Source organism: Haliaeetus leucocephalus, unplaced genomic scaffold, assembly GCF_000737465.1.
Source record: "Haliaeetus leucocephalus isolate CR32 unplaced genomic scaffold, Haliaeetus_leucocephalus-4.0 Scaffold194, whole genome shotgun sequence".
NCBI lineage: Eukaryota > Metazoa > Chordata > Aves > Accipitriformes > Accipitridae > Haliaeetus > Haliaeetus leucocephalus.
Genome location: NW_010972630.1, coordinates 418621 through 438629, shown reverse-complemented (window position 1 = coordinate 438629; position 20009 = coordinate 418621). Strand labels below are relative to the sequence as shown.

General features: G+C 38.8%; 1 protein-coding gene across 3 annotated transcripts; it reads left to right on the top strand.

The window, feature by feature from the left end:
• The first annotated feature begins 1174 nt into the window (after positions 1-1174).
• On the top strand, positions 1175-19605 carry NADK2 (NAD kinase 2, mitochondrial). Of its 3 annotated transcripts, XM_010565649.1 has the most exons (12): positions 1175-1213; positions 3129-3217; positions 3578-3666; positions 5203-5284; positions 6588-6671; positions 9131-9267; positions 10306-10384; positions 12798-12893; positions 15077-15132; positions 15216-15269; positions 15726-15849; positions 18531-19605. In XM_010565649.1, exons 4-12 carry the CDS (start codon positions 5214-5216, stop codon positions 18667-18669), a joined length of 840 nt encoding a protein of 279 aa, XP_010563951.1. In that variant the 5' UTR covers positions 1175-1213; positions 3129-3217; positions 3578-3666; positions 5203-5213; the 3' UTR covers positions 18670-19605. The 3 variants fall into 3 exon arrangements, with proteins under 3 accessions (XP_010563951.1, XP_010563952.1, XP_010563950.1); XM_010565650.1 differs by lacking the exon at positions 1175-1213 and having other exon boundaries at positions 3174-3217; positions 3522-3666; XM_010565648.1 differs by lacking the exons at positions 1175-1213; positions 3129-3217; positions 18531-19605 and adding an exon at positions 17407-17488 and having other exon boundaries at positions 3588-3666.
• The last annotated feature ends 404 nt before the right edge of the window (positions 19606-20009 follow it).

Sequence of the window (20009 nt, the reverse complement as noted above, 5' to 3'; positions counted from 1 at the left end):
TCTAAAGCCATCTGGACGTGGTCCTGGGCAGGTGGCTCCAGGTGGCCCTGCTTGAGCAGGGGAGTTGGACCAGATGACCCTCCAGAGAGGTCCCTTCCCACCTCAACCACTCTGTGATTCTGTGGCTTCTGACCACAAGGGCTGAAGGCACTTCTCTGGTTCTTTGGAGCAGTTACGTGAAAAGTAGCTGATGATTAGCATTCCTGTTTGATATACTTGACTGTGGTCAGGCTCAGGCAGGCTGTCCCTTTGTGAGTACTTAGATTAATGAACTTGTGAGTTATTTACCTCTGAGCTAGAGAGATGAGGCTAGATATCAGCAGACAGTTTTAGCCTCTGGAGCCTTTTGCAAATTAGGATGGTTCATTAACTCTGTAGATGTAGGTTAGCCATTTAAACTCAAGGCCCTAACTTTTCATTTATCTTGTTGCTTAATGATACCCACGTAGTTGTTCTAGAGCAAAATTCAAAGAGGAGACCTCTACGCATTAGATACCTGTTCTGCCATGCTGCTCTTAGCAAGAGTAGAAGTATCCATGGAAATTGTTCAGCTAGTCATCAGGATATTGACAGCTTCTTTGTGGAGCATCCTCTTCTGCTTTCTGAAGCTGTTGATGAAATAATTTAACACATTTAAAATAATTAAACACATTTAACCTAAGGCAAATGTAAGTTACAGAACAGACTGTTCCACAGCAATGACAGTACCCATACCTATCCTTGCTTGCAGTGCCAATGAAATGTTAGCAGTAGGCTCAGCACTGATGTTGGTGCCTCAAAAGCCTGCAAATGACCTAGAGAGATTCATTACACTGTCATTGTTCTGAGACAAAACCTCTCTTTGACCAGGTTGAAAGATGGCGTGCTGACAACTCAGCCAAATAAATGAGGTACATAAAATGGCAAGATGGAGTTTGCAGTTTCTGTTGTGTGTGGAAGTAATAGCCTGTGGAAATAGCAGCCCGAAAAACATATGCTGCAGCAGCAGTCTGCTTGTCAGGTGCTTGTGTTTCATTCACAGCAGGTATTTCTAGAGGGAGCATGAATGGGAACCCTGTTTTTAGTTAACAGTTTTTTGGGGTTATTTGCTGTGGATTTCTTGTTCTTTCTGGTGGTAAAGCAAAGTCAATTTGTGCTTCAAACGTGCAATTGAAAATCCCTCTTCTAGCAAATTAGACCTGAGGTGCTCAGCGGCAGATGTTGTCTGTGGGAGGTGAATACCTTCTTTTCTCCTTTCTGCTCCAAATGGACCGTGAGAGACTGACAGCAGACCCAGCATTGGGCAGTGCTGTAACTGGCCGTAGCCTTGCATACTCTTGCCCTCCCCACAGCAGCACAGTAGCACAATTCAAGTTCCCAGTGCATCACCATGGGCTCTGGAGGAGCAAGCTTTGTCAGATGACCTGAAAGCTTTGTCTGTATCTTCTCTGATCACCCACATGCTTATCTGTGTGTGTGACCAAGCACAGCTGGCAGCTGCTCCCACTGTCTGCGTGTAGTGCTGTTGGTGGCATCCAGGCGATGTCTAGGAGAGTCCCTCTGTTGGAGGTGGCTTCCTGATCCTAGCTGTAAGACCACCTGAAGATTCGTGCCTCCAAGTTAATCACTGATTGTAAACACACTGAGCAGGACAGTGATGCAGTTCCAGAGCGGCCGATTCAATTCTTTCCTGTAATTTCTTCAGCATCGAGTCTGTCTTTGTGCTCAGCTCATGATTGGAATTCTTGACATCAACAGGTGTCAGATGAAGAAAGATTGATTGCATTTGTTGGGTATTGGATTGCAGTTAACTGTAATTGTCATATCCTGCCAGTCCTCTCCCCTTCGCTGTGGAGTTCTGTGGTGCGGGAGTCTCTATGGAAATGGGATTAGATGTGGCTGTCTGGCACCACTTTCTCTTGTAAGTGTGTGCAACTTTGAGTAAAGGCACTTAAATAAATTGCTGGAAGTGCTTGTTCAAAGCTACTGGCACAGATTAATTTCTCTACACAAACTCCAGGAGTTCTGTTTCTGTGCTGGTAAATTGGTTTTAACTGGCCGGGGAGAAGGAAGCAGTGGCAGTATAATTGTAGAATTCAGGCTAGAAGGAGCCTCAGGATGTCATCTAGCCTAGCCTGCTGCTGGAAGCAGGCTACGAATGTATTTACAAACTCCTTTTGCTTAACATCCTTTTCACTGTCTTTCTTCTACTTGCTTAATCTCCACGCAAACATGTATTTGGCAGTACCAGCCCCAGATGAGCGCACTAAGTGAGGTGAAGAATGGATGCATATAGGTGGTGACTGAATTACTTGCACAGAAACCTGTTGCAAAAAAAATCTTACTTTCAGCCAGCAGTCTCACCTGCCTGCTCAGAAGAGTCTCTCTTTATGAACTAGAAAATGTTTTCATGGTCTAAAGAGTGTGTCAAGATTAAGTATTTAAATTCTCCAGCTTCCAAGAAGAACGGTGCTGGCATACAACTGCTAAATACTGTTTGTCTTGTTACTGATGTGAAGTTGTTTGAAAAATCTGGTCTATAATCCAGGGGACAGTATCAAAGGTAGTAGGTAGATTGTCCTTAAGCTTTTTTTGACACAGGGGAAATGTCACCTTTGTCAGCACTTGGCAGTCTTCCATTTTAGCTCAAATACAATTTGAAGGTCAGTGCTCTAGGTATTTCAAAGATTCCTGTCTTCTTAATTATCACTCCTGTTGCTTTTTCTTTTGACCTCTTTCTCTACAGTGCTATGTTTATGATTCTTAAGGTAATTATCTAACTGTCTGGGTGCTTTTAGCACATGACAGGAGTATAGTTAATATAACTATTTTATGTAGATTTACCTAGAATTTAAATTACTTAGCAGATTGAGGGAAAACTAAAGTTTCTGAAGTGGCACAGAAGTCTGTGTAGCATATTTGTGTAGAGCCTTTAAAAGTCTGTGGTTCTCAGCTGCTCTGGCCATGTAACTCATGTAACTAAATGTAAGCTGACTTTTATGTATATAGAGAGGTAATTAATGGAATGCTTATAAAAGCAGGTTTCTCTATTGAGATAAAATACATGCTTTTTTATAGCTTCTATTTGTTTTACTCAAGAGCACTTACTGTAGTGATTAACTTCTACAAAATCAATTTATGTCTTACAGCTTGCCTTGAAGGGATCTAACTATGCTGGTCTGCTGGAGCGGCACCGCATTCATACAAAAAACGTGGAGCATGTTGTAGACAGTTTACGGTAAGAATGTATGGATGTTGAGAATTTCAGACACAGTGCAAATATCCATGGATTGTGTAAAACAACAAAAGGAAGCTTTGTGTTACAAGCTCTATTAAAATAGGAATACTGAAAACAGGATGATGCAGATAAACAGTCATTCCTGAAACAATCGTGAGGTGAACTAGCTCAGTTCAGTTAACTAACACATCTGCATTATTATCTTGAAAACAAATGAAAAGATGTAAAGGATTTGTGTGAGTGTCAAATGCTTATAAACCAAATACTATTGTAATTAGTCCTTAACTACATGTCAGTTTTTCAGAAGGATGTGACAAAGAACAGTATAGGACACATTCAGGCTTTTTCTACACTTTATAGGAACGAGAAGATAGAAGTTCGTCTTGTTAAACGTCGAGAATATAATGAAGAGACAGTTCGGTGGGCAGATGCTGTTGTATCAGCAGGAGGTACGACTTTACAGAAGGGAAGTACTTGTTTCAGTATGTTCTCGTAGATACATTTTTAAAAAATATTTTGCAATGTATGAAGCATCTGGAGATATGCACATTTTGAAAACAAATTGCTTATCTAATTGTCAGAAAATATGACAAAACGCAGTGATTGTGACCATCCTCTCTACCTCTGGTATCTAAAATTGTTGCACTAGGAAGTGAATCCCAGTGCATGGCCACTTTGGAAATGTTTGTCTTGTGTAAAACAGTATAAGCTGTGGAATTTACTATAGTTTTCAACTGAAGAGGATAAAATGCTTGCTGTCATGATTATACATAGCCCTAAACCCTCCTCTTTGGTTTTTGGTATGTGAAGTGGAGACTAAGATGCTACCTTTTCCTCCCCTTGGTCAAACTCTCTTTCTTGCTTTCACACTTATTTCCAGTGACTGGAGTATCTACTTGGGTGGTACAGGTAAAAGTATGCAACTTCTGAGCAGCCTGTGCCACTGATTAGAGCTTTTTAAATGAACCAACAGAGCAACTAACCTGGTTGTTTCTTTTTAACACTGGATCGCAGCAGTTCATTCAGTGTTATTTTTTGTGATTTGCTGCAAATACTGCAGTGTGTTGCTGGGCTCTGACATCATGTTCAATGATCTGTGGCAGCTCGACTTGACCACTGCTCTGCCTTTCTCTCCTCCCCACTGGTCCATTTTGCCCTTAGCTACTAGTTACCAGGCAGAATGGGTAGAAAGGGATATGTGTAGATTCCTGAAGCATCCTAATATACTCCTGTAGATTTCAAAGAACTCCTCCAAACTGGAGATTAAAGTGCCAGTTTGGCTGTAGCGGCATTTGTCATGGTTACGAGGCAAGCAGCTGGGAAGTGATACATGATCCGAACTTTTGAGAGCTTATCATTTTGGTGCAAAGACTGATTCAGGTTACAGTTGTCATTCTGTTTAACAGACAGGAAAGAATATCCATATCTGAAGAAACCATTGACACTTAAAGATTTCTGCTTCAGCAGTTTTATCTAAGACTTCTTTTCCAAGTGTGCCTATTTGGGGCTAAATAAGACCTTTAAATTGTGCCTTCTAGGAGAAAACTGAGATGGAACTGAAATCGTTGTTGTCATGTGATTCACAGTAAAATTTGGTATTGTTTCCTGTCTCTTGTGGCTTTGATTAGTGATACTTTCTAAATTTATTTTATTAAAGAACTACTCTTACCAGCTGATAAACGTACAGAAATTTTCATAAATCTCTTTTCAAACTTGCTTCTGCCAAATTCAGTTGTCTGGGCCTGTATAGCTGTCAGATAAGTCGTACTTTTTCCAGTCACATTTGCCATCTTGAATTCAGTTGTCACTACTCTGCGTTGAAAGGTGTCAGTAGTTTTGTGGTCCCATTTTATTTTTGTGCAGCTTACCTGATCAGTTGTCAATACAAAAGCATGTAGTGGTAATGCTGCAGTGCATGTGAGAATATTTTGTTTGGCATACTAGAATGTGAAGTGAAACTAACTTTTGTTTTGCTTTTTCTGTAGGTGATGGTACAATGTTGTTGGCAGCCAGTAAGGTCTTTGATAAATTTAAACCGGTTATTGGAGTAAATACTGATCCTGAAAGGTAAGAACACATTTGGGAAAGCAGTGCTTTATTTAATATGCGTCACAATATGCATCTGTTTTCATGATACATGGGGCATGGCTGTGGCATTTGGCAGCATAAATGTCTGTTTAGTGGATTGTAGATATTGAGTGAACCTGTTGTTTTATTAGAAAAGTTTACACAATGAGTTATCCTGTCTCATCTAAGAGGACATTAAGTAGTATTGGATAAGCATGACTGTGTTAAACTGCCACAGCTGTTTTCACACACCAGTGTAACAGCACTTGCAGCTAGTTAGCTTGTATTACTAACCAGAAGTTTGAGGCTAGAGATGGCAATGTAGAACAGAGACAGGAAAAGGGACTTAACAAAAGCAGCTAAGTGTGGTGCCTGAACACACAGAAACTTGGTTTCTTTGTGAAGAAGGCGAATCCTATTGGAAATCCAGTAGGGCCTCAGATGAAGAAGTTTGTTCTGGTTTCTTCATGTAAACCATGTCATACCTCGGAGGACACAGTCTCCTCAGCCAATTAATGGCATTTAGTTGTCCTATTATAAACTCCACACAAATTGCATCCACCTAGCCATAAGATTGATTTGGGCAGGTGGATGCAGTGTATTAGTACTGCCTGGTTGGTATAACCTTCAAACACATGGCAAATAAAACTCAGAGTTCACCAAGGTTCTGTCTGCCGAGGTATCCAGATTTAGGTTTCTGCTTTTGATGTTACCAGTTAATATAATCTTAGTAGATGAGAAAGTGGTGGCCAAAAGTTTTAATTCCTTCCATACCTTACTCCTCTTCCAAAACTTTTCAGATGCTGTGAATAGATATTCTACAGCATCAAGCCTGAATAACAGGGTTCAAATAACAAGTGCCTTCAAGTTATCAAATATCACTTATGAAAGGGGAGCAGTGCTTAGTCTTCTGGTTTTGACATGAGATTCTTTTGATCTCAGGCATGTTGCTTACCTGTTTCATATCACGAACTTGTGTGTAAATGGAAGAAATTTTCTTTGTAACCTGCAGGGTTTATTCAGCTTGAATTCCTGGCCTAGAACTATGCTGACAGTAACTATGTTAGTACCTAGACAGGATTATTAGCTGAACAGCCAGTTTTTAGGTGAAATGTGGGAGAAATATCCTATATCGCACACATACACCCCATTGCTGATGTGATATTATGTAGGTTCATAAAGGTCAAAGTGTAGCTTTGCTTTGTGTAACAGAAAGAGATGTTTGTTTTCTTTTCTTTTCTTTTTTAAAGGTACCAAATCTTAATAGTACCCTGTCATTTTCATTGTCCTTTTTTGCTACCAGATCGGAAGGTCACTTATGCTTGCCTGTGAGATACACGCACTCGTTCCCTGAAGCACTACAGAAGCTTTATCGTGGTGAGTTCAGGTAGGATTCACTGATCTTTGGTTTTCCAAAACATGTGATTGGAAAATACTTAATGATGTGCAATTCCTAAGGAGTAGACAATGCTTAGTAAAATCTTAATGTCTCAAATCATGGATCCTGTGTAGATGTTCACCATGTTGAAATATGGGTTTGTGGACAAGAGTGAGATTGGAATGCAAAGGATAAAATTGCCAGTTCCAGCAAAAAGACTTTTGTCATGGCCTTCAATAATTGCTTTTCTTTTCTGACTTAGCAAATTCATAAATGAGCAACTGCGTTCTTGTAAAGGGTGTATTGGTTTACATATTTTAACACTCGAAAGCATATGTAGTACTGTGATGGGCCATACTAATAGAAGCTAATGAAGCCTATACAGTTAGGAACTGGTCAGTGTGTTGCATCTGGGGTTTTGGTGATTAAGGTAAAGTGGCTTCAATTTTTGTAAACAGATTAGTGTAAGGCAAAGCTTTTCTTTATGCTGAAGATAGCTTGGTGTTTTCAGTACTGGCTATTCTTAAAATAGAAGAATCTCTCTTGAATTTAGAAGGAAGCAAGCTGAATTTTAAAGGACAGACTAGGGAAGAGTTTTTTAATAACTATTTAAAAAGAGACATTGTTCTGTGGTGTATTAACATTCCAGAATACTTCTACAATGGCAAACCATCAAACAGAAAGAAGTCATTCATGTGAAAATATATTGCAGTTGGGTTTAGTTTATACTTCTAGCATATTTAATTTGTAGCTTGAAGTCTAACTGTATTTGTGCCATAGAAAAGTCCTGAAATGAGGTGAATAGAGTCTTCAGGACTGATTATAAATAACTGAAGGGGTTTCAGTAGGTATTGCTAAATGAAAAGGTACTTTTAACTCACATGTTCTGAGAGTTCGAAAACAGAAGCTTTTAACTACCCATCATGCTAAGTTGCTTAGGTAGAGCTGGTAGTGCTAATACAGGGAGCATCCCTTGGTAACCTAGGCATTGCCAATGTTTTGCTGGATGCCATGTTATATTTTTGTTGCTGACACTCCTGTTGTTGCTCATTGTGGAGTTGAAGCCTCACCAGAGTAAAACAGAAAGGATCTCCCTGGTTGTTTTTCCAGAATAATAGGAATTGATATTCCTAAGCAAGGACCTGAGCGGGTGTTTCACTTGGCAGTTCTCAGATTTATTTGGCCCTAAGGAAACTTTAAAATAGGTGGGTAACTGGATCAGCCTGTCTGGAACAGCTTCTCGTGGCTCAGATTTGCCTAAGTGTGGCGAGGTGCCAGAGACTGGAAAAGGGGGTTTGTCTTTTCCCCTTATTCTTGAAGTATGTGTCAGTGCAACAATCTGTGTAAGCACTTACCTTGTAGTCCTGTGAAACAACCAAGATTATTGATTTATAAAGGACAAACTATAGCAGGCTACCCATGTTTCTTTTTTTAATGGTCAGTGGTGTAACAGGATCTCAGAACAGGGGTATAATAGGGGTACAGTCCCATTTTCTAACGTTGTAGGGCTTTTGACATGTCCTAGCAGGAGTATTGTAAGGAGGCTAACATAATGATACTCATTGTGTGCTGTCTGTCTGACTACCTAAAACCATACTTGGAATTTAAGGGCAAGTAGGTAGTTATACTAAGGATGTGTTGAATGAGGCTGTACAAGGATGACAAGGAGGAAAAACTAGTAGTCATATAAAGTGTAAGTCTTCCTTGCTGTAATATCAGGAACCGTGTAAGCTGGTTGCTGTCACCCAGATATCAACAGTATGAACTGGAAAAGATGTGCTCATAACACTCCCTTGTGATTTGGTTTCTCAGTCAAAACTGCTATTACTGTTTTGTTTTATGCAATCTCTAAATTGTACGAGGAAAAAGGAATTGATACCTCTTCTAGGAAAAAAATCTGAATGCTGTAACAGCTTAAGGAAGAATGACTTTTACATCCTTCTCTTTCTTCATTTGAATTCCTCTTAAGCATCCTAAACTTCCTAGCCGAGGAGAGATTCTTAAAATGAGAGGATACTTGTGGCCCTTTTGTATAAAGGGGTGGGTAGAGCTGCTTTTCTGAACATCTACAAATACAAACAAAAGATGGTAAAAATACAGCATGTATTGCTGTATAAATTCCTGAGAGCTTGTTCTCAAAATTATAGCATCAGTCATGAATTCGCAATTTAGGATCTCATGCCTAAAAAGATGAGTTATCTATACTGTTTGTAGACTACTTCTGGCCAGTGTCCTCTTAGTTTACACATTCAAAAAACATCAGGTAGCAAATTGGTAAGTGTATTTATAATTTAATATGATTAACTTTCTAAAGTTTGAAATGATTGTGGAAGTGTGAAATGTGACTTTGAATATATCTAACTTTTAATCTTAAGATGCTCTGCTTTGAGAGTGAAGACACTCTGATCCTATCTAATTCTGTAATGAATATTTCAGCTACTGATACCAACTTCTTTCTTCTCTCTAAGGTGGCAGTGGCGGCAAAGAATCCGACTGTATCTTGAAGGAACTGGTATTAACCCAACCCCTGTAGATTTACATGAACAGCAGCTAAGCCAAGAGCAACACAGCAGGGCTCACATAAGTGAAAGATTCCAGGATCAAAGTAGGTTAAAATCTGACAAGAATATAATCACTTTGCTATGATAACTCGGAATAGGAAATAAAGATTTGTAAGAATTGAAGTCTTTGAAGTCTGGTTGTTGTATTTGAGAGGCAGGGAGAGACAGCTTTTATTAGCTGAAGACCCAGATTAAGGTTTTTTAGAAAAGAGTATTTTTTGTTTCTCTATGTTTATTCTGGACTGTACGCTTAGAACCAGTTTTTAGTATTAACAGTTAGTTTAGAGATGTTTTTAAATAGTATTATCTGCTGGCAAAATACCTGAACTTTTTTAAAATGCTGTCTCTTAGGGTTACTGTAGGTTGGGGGTTACCACATGAACATTTTGCCATGCGTTCAGCTATTCCACACTAAAAGCGTGTGTGCGTGTCTGCGCACTCTTAACTTCTGCTAAATTTGAGGTAGGTTACTTCACAATTGAAAAAGCTGGTCACAGACTGCCAGCCATCAAATGAAAAATTAGAAGTGAGAATCTCTCCCTCAGTAATTCTTCCGTCATCAGACACCTTTGACTGTTTTCTTTATGATGGATTGAGGATGCATGATTCTATCCTTAACCTGTGTCTAGCACTGCATTTCCTCACTGAGCCATCCTTAGTCAACAGGAACAATTTGTTAATCCCCCTTCATTACCCTGTGGTATAAAGTCTAATTCTTTGAACTTGATCAGAAATGTCTGTTAAGTCACTGTCAGTGAATTTAACTAGGGTGGAAGAGTGACTGACAGAAGAGAAGACTTCAATCTGCCTGGTTGCCCGTGAGTTTTCAGGGAAAGCAATGTCTGAACGTAAGTGTCATTGCCTTATTGACCTTGGTTCAAATATTTGTAGTCTCCAGTAAAGAACAGTGACTGGCTACAGACTGAATCAGTGAAAAAATTGAGTCCTTGAAGAAAAGGGAGCACTAGGTCTAGAATACAAACCCAGGCAGCAGAGTGTGTCCTTCAACGAGTTGTGGATTGTTTTTGAAAATTTGGGATTTAGAACCATTATTCAAAACTTGTTATATTCAATATCTGCAGGATCTGACATTTCTGGTCCACATCTTTTACCAGTGAGAGCACTCAATGAAGTCTTCATTGGGGAATCTCTTTCATCCAGGTATGTTTAATTATTTGTTGTTGCAGCAAGGCACAATTGACTTCATTTCTTTTTATGACATTGCAATGGACAATCAGTGATGGGATGTCTTTGCTGTCAGTTTTAGTTCTAGTGCATGATTATATAACACTGATTGTATTGTTGCTGATTACAAAGTGTATTTTCAGAGATGTAAGTGTAGTGATGTTAATTTCTGGTTTTCCACCTTCCTGTCTGGCCATTCTTTCATCTTTCATTATTCCTGCCGGTTTTCTTTCCTCTTCATTGTTTTTGTCTTTTCGTGGTTAGTTCTTATGTAACCAAATGCCTTCAGTTCCTAACGTTATAGCGGATTGCAGATTTAAATGTCTGTCATTAAACTTCCTCGTCTCTTGCATCTCTTCTGAAGTATCTTTTCATAAGCTTTTAGCATGAGCAAGCAGAAATAGCTTTTAGCATGACCAAGTACTTGTTTCCCTGCGTCTCTGTCATTAGATGCAAAGGTATCAGCCTGCCTTTAGCAGAAGCTTTGTTATTGTGGGAAAACACTTATCTCCTTGTTCTAAGAAATGAGTTTGTATCAAATCCTGGTACTGCATTATCCAGGATACACTTAACTGGCCTTTCTGTCCTGAAGATCAATGCATTTCTGCCAGCCAAACAGTAACAAGAAGGATGTGGGGAATGTGACTGGGGCTGTGGGAAAGGAGTTAAAACCTGATCCTTGGTCAGGATTTGGCCAAACTTTTACTTGTATTTTATATCCCTTTTCCCTTTATTCTGTATCTTTTTTTTTTTTTTTTTTTTAAACTTTAGAGTGTAACATCTTCTTGTGTTTGTACAGTGCCTGGGACACTGTGGTTGCTGCTGGAAACAGTATAAATGTTCCATGAGTGCTTTATCTTCCATCTGGACTGCAGCCTCAGACTGGCAGAAGGAATTAGTCTCAAAGAGATAAAAATTTTGCTCTCTACTAAATCAAACCTAATTTTTTCAAGATTCTAAAAAGTTTCTTTAACATACAGTGATAGAGGAACACAAAGCTGCTTTCCAACACTTTATAATAGCTCTCTACTTCTGAGTGTCACAAATACAGTGTGATCTTTGGTTCCAGTATATTTGAGAAGCATTGAGGAACACAATGCCTGTAGGAACAAATCTCTAGTAATAAATATTGTGTTAATAGGACCTTACACTTGAAGACTTAAATAATGATGTCACACAGATGAATCTTCTGTAAGGTTCAAATACACAATTCTGCTGTATATTAACATAAAATGACTCTAAGTGCTTCTTCCAAGGTATTATTCTGCATGTCAGTTAAGAAAACAAGGAAGTTGAAGGAAAAAAACCCCACCTTTCATACCCAGCTTGCAAAAATTACTTAAACTGAATCAAGCTGTGCACCTGTGTTCTTAATTTGCTTGAAGTTCTTTCATCTTCCCATCTTCTCAAGAGTGAGTACACAAAATGCCCTCAGTTACTAAGAGTCTAAACTGTTTGACACCAAATACTCAAGAGGTATTTTCCTAGTTGATCCAGACTTAAACATTCATCACCTAAACCAGCTCAGCTGCTTTTACTAAGAAAGGTGAAACTCAGTCATGTTGAACACAGTGAATGTGGTGTTTTTCTAAGAGGGTATCTATTAGTCTGAAGACTCTGTCCTATACTGCTTGAATTAGGCACAATGAACATCAACAACTTTAGTTCATAAATATTCCCCTGGATGTTCTGAAGCTTACAGAGTGAGACTGTCCAGTCTCGCTAGGCCTAACATTAGGAATCCCCTGATATATGAATAATACCATGCAGAATGATGATTGTGCCCCAAGACTTACTACATTGGAGTTCTAGGAAGAATTTGCCCTGGAGAGAAAAGTAAGCCTGCTGACTGTTGTAAACTAAAACTGTTCATGAAGAATCACAGTGGATTTTTAATTACTGAAGTGATCAAGAATTCAGCTTGAAGCCATGCTATTACTTACTGACGTTGGAGTGCCTTACCTCTTAGTATTCCCTGATGTAATTTTATGAGACCCAATTACAGCATAAACACAGTTTTTCGGTAGTTCAACAATTATGCAAGTAAGGTAATGTATTTGTAGTTTCATTTTTAAGTCCAGCAAACCCTGCCTGTATACAAAGCTATTCCCAGGTGAATTGTGCATAATTTAATAAGAAAAGTGGCTGCAGAAAAACTGCCTAAAAGTTCATGCTGCAAATCTCTTTTGTCCTTTATAAAACCTGCTATGAAACAGTGAATCAAAAGCGGCTGCCAAATCGGAAACACTGTGCAAAGCCTGTGAAATTGTCATCCAGATTTGAAACTAGCCCCTCTAAATTTTTATGTGCCTGATAAGGCTGTGTGTTCTGTCTTATTCAGGGAGAACTTTAAGTCCTGCAAACCCAGTTTTAAATTCTCGCTTCATAGGGCCTCCTATTATGAGATATCAGTTGATGATGGTCCTTGGGAAAAACAGAAGAGTTCAGGGCTTAATGTGTGTACTGGAACAGGATCAAAAGCATGGTAAGTACATGTTCCTGCTTTGATATAAAATATCACTTCAGATAAGCTAGATAGACCTATTTTGCTTAAGCATCTTGTCCATACTGAGACTCTCTTGTGCCATGGGTAAGTCAATGCATGTCAGTTATGTCCAAATACTCTCGCTGTCGGTATGGTTCAAAGCTCTCTCAGGTGTGTGAGAAGAGCAGAGCACCCCTCACTTGTAGGTATGGAGAGAGGAGTTGAAAGGGTGAGGAGCTGAGGCGTTGAGACAGAAGTTTACCTTAGGTGTGATTTTGGTGATGCATGCTGCACATGGAGATGAATGGTTGGGGGTGGTGAGGGAACAAGATTCTGCTCGGACTTGCAGAGCGTATTGGGAGGATCTCTGAACTACTCTTGCGGGCTAAAATTAAAATGCTTACATGAAGTAGCTGAGAAAACTTATAAAAATCTAAGCTCTAAGAAGAATGGGAAAACATGTACTTGGAAACAGTGTTGTGTTCTCTGGCTCATCTACTGTCCATTCTCCTTCCAAGCCTCTTGCCTCTTTCAGACTTAATTGAAAGGGCACCAGTCTCTTTGCCAAAATATTCCCATTAAACAAAGATGGGCATATCTAAGCAGAGCTGTGCTAGCTTAATCAAAGGGGTAAATTATCTTAAATTCAGTTTAAACAAGCTGCAGTACTGCATGTAAGTCTAATCAATTTAGTTCTGAGATGTGAAAGATGTGTACAGTGAGAGCCTCTTTCATTTGGAAATCTGGCTATGCTTATAGTTTCAAGTTGTACAACAGGCCCAGGATTTACGTGGCAGGCTAAGATGAACTAAAACTGAAGCTTTTAATGAAATTCAGAAATGAATATTCATGCTGTAACCATGGTTACTGGGTTTTACTCTTCATTGTAATTCAGAATTTTGTATTCAGTCAGCATAACTTAGTCCTGGAGGCTGCCAAGGATGAAATTGGCAGACTGCTAGGGGAACTTTCCTAGTGTTCAGTACCTTGGGAATGTACAGTCTTAGTTCAAAGCTATTCTTACGCATTTCATTTGCTTATACACTCTGTACTGAGCAATCTCAGAACCAGGGACCGAACTCCAGGATTTCCCATCTCCATTGCTGTAATCAGTGTGTACTGCTGGACTTCTCTAAACTGAGGGCAAGCCTCAGTGGAGTGATCTTTCTTAGCCTGTGGTTTAGGGGCTTTCCTGGGATTTCAGACCTCCTGGGACTGAGAGGCATTTAAATGTTCAAGTGCCTCCTTCAGCTGCCAAAACTTGCATAAAAGGCTATCTATTTGAGAGAGAGAACAATTTCAAACTGCATCTCAGTTTCTTGCTAGCATCTGCTCAGGCTTGCAGGTGAGCAGTAAGTGTAAGACAAAGAGCCTTGGACAACCACCCTCAGCAGCTCTGTAGTCTGTTAGATGTACAGCGGATGTCTGTTGCAGTCTGAGGTGTTTTACTGCCATGGCAGAAGTGCCGGACTGAGGCTTTTAAAGCTGTATTGAGACCTGGGCAACTGAGATGTTCGTGGTACTGCTGCACAGAAACTGTGATTAGTACCTAATGCCTTTTGAGCCTGGGCACAGGAGGGAGACTTTTTTTGGAGTTTAGACTTGGTTCACACTGAGGCTTTATGCTGACTTCTTGTGCATCCAAGTGTGGCAAATGCAAAAGTGTCTGATCTGACTGTTTCTTTTCTATATACACCGATTCTTGTGAGATTCAAGCCCACACCTTAGGGTACAGACAAAGTGGCATAATATTTGTAAAAAAGTGTCGGGTCCCATCAATGAGAACTAACAGAAGGAGTTAATTAGCAAGAGGTGTCTAGAAGGCATAAGAACACAATCTGTAGAAATGTCATGCTTCAGTTTTTTTAATGCAGGCTTAAATCAGCAGTTATTGGTGTTTTAAGGCAGGAGGATTATTGATAAGGAGACTACATGCTCTTCTTTCCTGAAGACTTCACTTAATGGATTATTAAGGTTTGCAAAGCCACAGGTAGATGTCAAACCAAGAGTTAATTTAAGGCATTATTTTGAAGAAACTGATGTCATGTCACACTTAATAGCATTCTTTATTTTTTTTCTTCCTGATGTTAAACATAGTTCTTCATCTGTATGCAAGATTTTTTGTTTTGTTTTGCTACCAACTTGTATTGATTAGCAAATGAGACTTCTACTTCTCTGTCTAGGTCCTATAATATTAACAAGGTAGCACATCAAGCTGTTGAAGAGATCCTTAAGATCGGTGAGTGAACAGTGTGGCATTACTGGCCAAGTTTATAGAAAGATACACCTATCTAATTGGGGCTCTTTCTCTTGGCTCAACAGCTAAAAAGCATGGAAGTTTGACTATGCCATTGAACACGGAACTAGTACAAAAAGGTTAGTGAAAAAAGCAAGATTTCTTTAAGGTATCTTAACTTTGACAGTTCATTTTGTTTGTACTCATACTCAGCACTGCTTTTGGTATTTTAGCACTCTTGCAATATTAGTCTTTCTTACAAACATTATTTAGGCACTTTTGGTGAAAAATGTCTGACCTGATATGAAGGTACTTACTTAGACTTTAGTATGTATAGATCTACAGGAGAGTTTCAGTTCTAAGATTGGATGACACTTAATCACCTGAAGAGAGCTGTTGAGTATTCGTCATGCAATAGAACTGAAGGGAATCTTCTGTAAAATTTTTTTTTTTTTTGCAGGTGAAGGCTATTAAACATCTGGGAAGACTCAATATTCCCTCTTGGTAGGGAAGCTGCTCTTTCCTGGAGGCATGCGTGTTTCTGAGAATAACTAATTTTCTCTGGAAAAACTAATGGCTGATTTCTCTATTTACAGTAACAAATGATTACAATGAGTCCCTGCTCTACAGTCCAGAAGAACCAAAGATGTTTTTCAGTATTCGAGAACCTATTGTAAACAGAGTTTTCTCAAGTAGCAGGCAGCGTGGCTTCTCTTCAAAGTAAGTGTTGGCTGTAGCAGTCACTGAAGAGTTATTTAATTCTGTGTATTTGTCAAAGTAATAGTAATCCAGGAGTTTCCCTTGAAGTGTTTCAACATCCAGTTTGTGTTTTGAGGGGCTCAAGTATTATTCTCGTAACAACAGGAAGAAAAAGTTTCCAAGTTGTGTTATGCCTTTTAAATGTTTGATCCATGCATAATCTTACAGAATAAAAGAATCTCACTGTGCCCAGTTTTGGGTGTGTGCCATTTCCCTCAGTATGAGACACAGGCATTGACAAACTGGAGTGAATTCAGGAAAGGGCCACTGAGATGATTAGGGGGCCAAAAAACATGGTGTATAAAGGAGAGGCTCAAATGGTGCTTTTGTTTAGCCTGGAGGAGACAAGACTAAGCAGGGTGGATCCAGTTAACTCAGGAGACTGAGTTAAAGTCTTTTCAGAGCAGAGGCAACAGCCATGATGTTTATAGGATGTAAGATTCTGATGAAAAAAGGGAATTTTTTTTCACAACAGAAATGGTCAGGCAGTGGAACAGGTTGCCCAGAGACTGCTATCACTGTCCTTGGAGGTACTCAAAACTTGTCTGGGCAAGGCCCTAAGCAACCTAATCTGTCTTTGAAGTAAGGCCTGCTTTGAGTGGAAGGTTGGACTAGGTGCCCTTCCAAACTAAATTATTTGGTAATTCAGTCATTTTTACTTAGGGCACTCGCTCCAGGGGAGGTTTAGATTAGGTATTAGGAAAAATTTCTTCACCGAAAGGGTTGTCAGGCATTGGAACAGGCTGCCCAGGGAAGTGGTTGAGTCACCATCCCTGGAGGTATTTAAAAGATGTGTAGACATGGTGCTTAGTGGCGTGGTTTAGTGGTGGACTTGGCAGTGTTAGGTTAGCGGTTGGACTTGATGATCTTAAAGGTCTTTTGCAACCTCAATGATTCTACGATTTTGTGATTTTTCTGGAGCTTGCCACAATTAAATATAAACACATGCTACTGTTAGTTATATGTTCAGAATAGCTATGCTGAGAACAATACAGTATCTCAGTATTAATTAAATGTTAATTCAACCTTTTATATCAAAACAAATGTCTAAAGGAGCTCTGACTCAAAGGAGACCCAAGTTCTGCTCCTTTTGAGTCACATCAGTGTTACAACATTTTATGACCTAGTAATAAAGGACATCTCTGGCTACTGGGACTAAATATTACATATTTGATGCCCACTGTGGATGTGTCATGTCTTTAAATGTTTACTGCTTCATAGTCATTTGAATGTGGGAGTTCTTGAGTAAATCTTAAGAGATAGTAATGAGGAGAGGTTAAAATAGGACCAAATAACTGCATTTTCATCGATGGATTCTACAGGACTAAGTCTTGTCTTATTTGGAGTCCTCAGCATGAGATATACTATAAAAACTATACTGGAACTACAAACATCTGCATACTTATGAGGGATATCTGCCCATTTTTCCTCTTTTAGGTAGAATTTGCTGCCTGTCACAGTTGATCTTTAGCTCTTGATACTAGACACCTCCCCATTGCTGTTCTGTATCTGACATAGTAGCTACCCAGAATGAAATGGAGGAGTAGAACATGCCTCCACATTCTTCTGCAGTGTCCAGACTTGGCTGTGTTTCAGTCATGCACAGGCCAATTAAGCTTTGACACTGGGCTGTGCTTCCAAGCTTTTCATATTTGTGAAAGATGTGTCTTCCTGAAAATGTAAGTCACTAGATAATTGTTGATTAAATTTTGGAGATCAAAATATTGTCTAGATCAAGCCTAAGTCAGAAGCAATCAAGCATATCCATATGAGACTGCAGTCTTGCAGCTGCTTTGGCGTAACTATTGGTTCCCATCTAGCAATATGAAAAAAGTTTGAAGAACTATTTAATAGTGTTCTCACTTTCTACATATGTGAAAGGACGAATTCAAATGGTTGAGTCAATTTTCCTTTTAAAGGTAAGCGAAGAGAAAGATGGTTAGTAGCTCTATTCTGTCTTGTCCAGCTCTAGAAGACCCACCTTAAATTTTATAAGCTTAAATTTATATTTATTAGCTTAAAGATATAGTAGTCAAACTCTAATATTGACAGTAATATGCTGCAATATCCATTTGTGATGTTGCCTGACAAGCATTCTGATCTTCAACTTTGTTTGAAATGACATTCCCTTCTCTCTGTGAATGACTCATGTAACAAAATAGAATGTATTAATATCTAAATTATTTGAATCTTAAGCATTAATAGTTGAAACTGCATGTTCTACTTAACATGAAGACCATACATTAGAATTATAAGTTAATTGAAAATGTTTCTGTGAAAGATTAAGTAAATCACTATTAAATGGGATCATCAGTAGCTTTCTTTGAAAAATACACCTAAACTGCAGCTTTTGGTATCAAGTGTTATGTTATAGGCCGTTCTCAGACTCTTGGAACAATAGTGTCCAATTTGAACAAGTCCTTAAGTCTTCTCTGGACTCACTGCTAAGTCTATACAAAGTACTGATAGGTTGGGGGATTCTAGTGCTTAGTAGTACACTAAATTCTTCTCTAAGAAGAAACATTAAGCATTTACTGACTCACACAAAGGAGTGTCCAAGAACCAGTCTTACTGTTCAGATAAATGAAATACTTAACTTTTTTAAGCTATTTAATGAAAACTTATTTTTTGGGTTTTTGCAGAGTCTGTGTCCGTTCCCGTTGTTGGGATGCATGTATGGTTGTGGATGGAGGAACATCTTTTGAGTTCAATGATGGGGCGATAGCTTCAATAATGATCGATACAGAGGATGCACTGTGCACTGTTCTGCTGGAAGAATGAAGGACCCTAGCATCTTCTGCTGAAACAATTCTGGATCCAGAGAGGGAACTCCTGGAGATAGACAGCACATCACAATGCTGCATTATGTTGGAAGTTGGCCTTTTTGTATGCAAAAGCATTCGGAAGAAGCTTGAGATGCTTTTCATTCCTTTGGGTTGGGGAAACCTTAGCCTGATATTTAAGCTCTTTTTGTGTCTGCTGTAAAAGAAATGTATCTGAAGTCTTACCTCTAACTTCAGTGAAAATTGACATTTTAACCTGTAAGGCAAGCATGGAAGAACAGGTGTTAAGTCAGTAGCATTAAATATTCAGATGTACAGTTTTTTTAGTAACAGTCTGGGACTGATGAAACTAAACACCTTCATACATACACTTTTGTAGAAAAGTTGACTGTCAATCTAGCAATTTGATGAAAGGATATATAGATTTTCATAAATCCTGATGTTGACGTAATAGAAATGGAAATACAAACCTTTTGTATGCTTTTCAAAAATTTTACAACTTTGTAGTTTCATACAACTTGTGACAATTTTTTTTTTTTCTCTTCCAGTATTTTTTCTACTTTGTAGATTTACATCAGAAGTAAAAGTCTGGTTTAATCACATCTTGAATGAGGTAGCTCTTACCTTTTCTCTTTGGCTAGAGAGGGACTTGAAACCCAAGGGTTTTCTTGAGCCCTTTAATTGGACTATACAACCTATAGAAAACATGCTGAAGTATGATATACTTCTTCACTGGATGGATTAGCTGGCTAGCAGGTGTTCAGTCGCAGTAGTGCACGTAGGTGGCTATCATTAAGAAAGGTATTTGCCCTTATTAAGTTGAATGGTTTGGAATTTTATGTTCTGAATTTCTTTATAATTGAAGAAGAATGAGATGTGCTGGGTGCTAGTACTTAGAGCACAAGTTAATACCTCTATCTCTCGCAATTTTCCAAGTATGTGTTTTTAACTTCCCCAGCAATCTTGAAGTCCTATGCTGAATTCTACTGATATTTAATTGGCAACAAATTAATTTTAATTTTACATGCCTCTGATCATGTGTTCAGTAAGCAAGTCAATAATAGGAAAAAAGCTCTGATTATAGAAGAGGAAGTTACTTTTTAGATAATGTTTTAGATAAACTGTGAACTATGACTGCCCTTGAAAGTCTCTGCTGATAATTGCATAGATGGGAGGGCAGAATTTGGCAAAATGAAGATTGCTACAACAGGAACTTTTCTGCTACATGACTTGAAACAAATGGGTTTTGTCCTGTCTACTACAGATCTATTTCCAAAAGTGAGTTTTCTTCAAACTACTTTTGAATGAAGAGACTTCTGAAACAGATGTTCTCAGGTC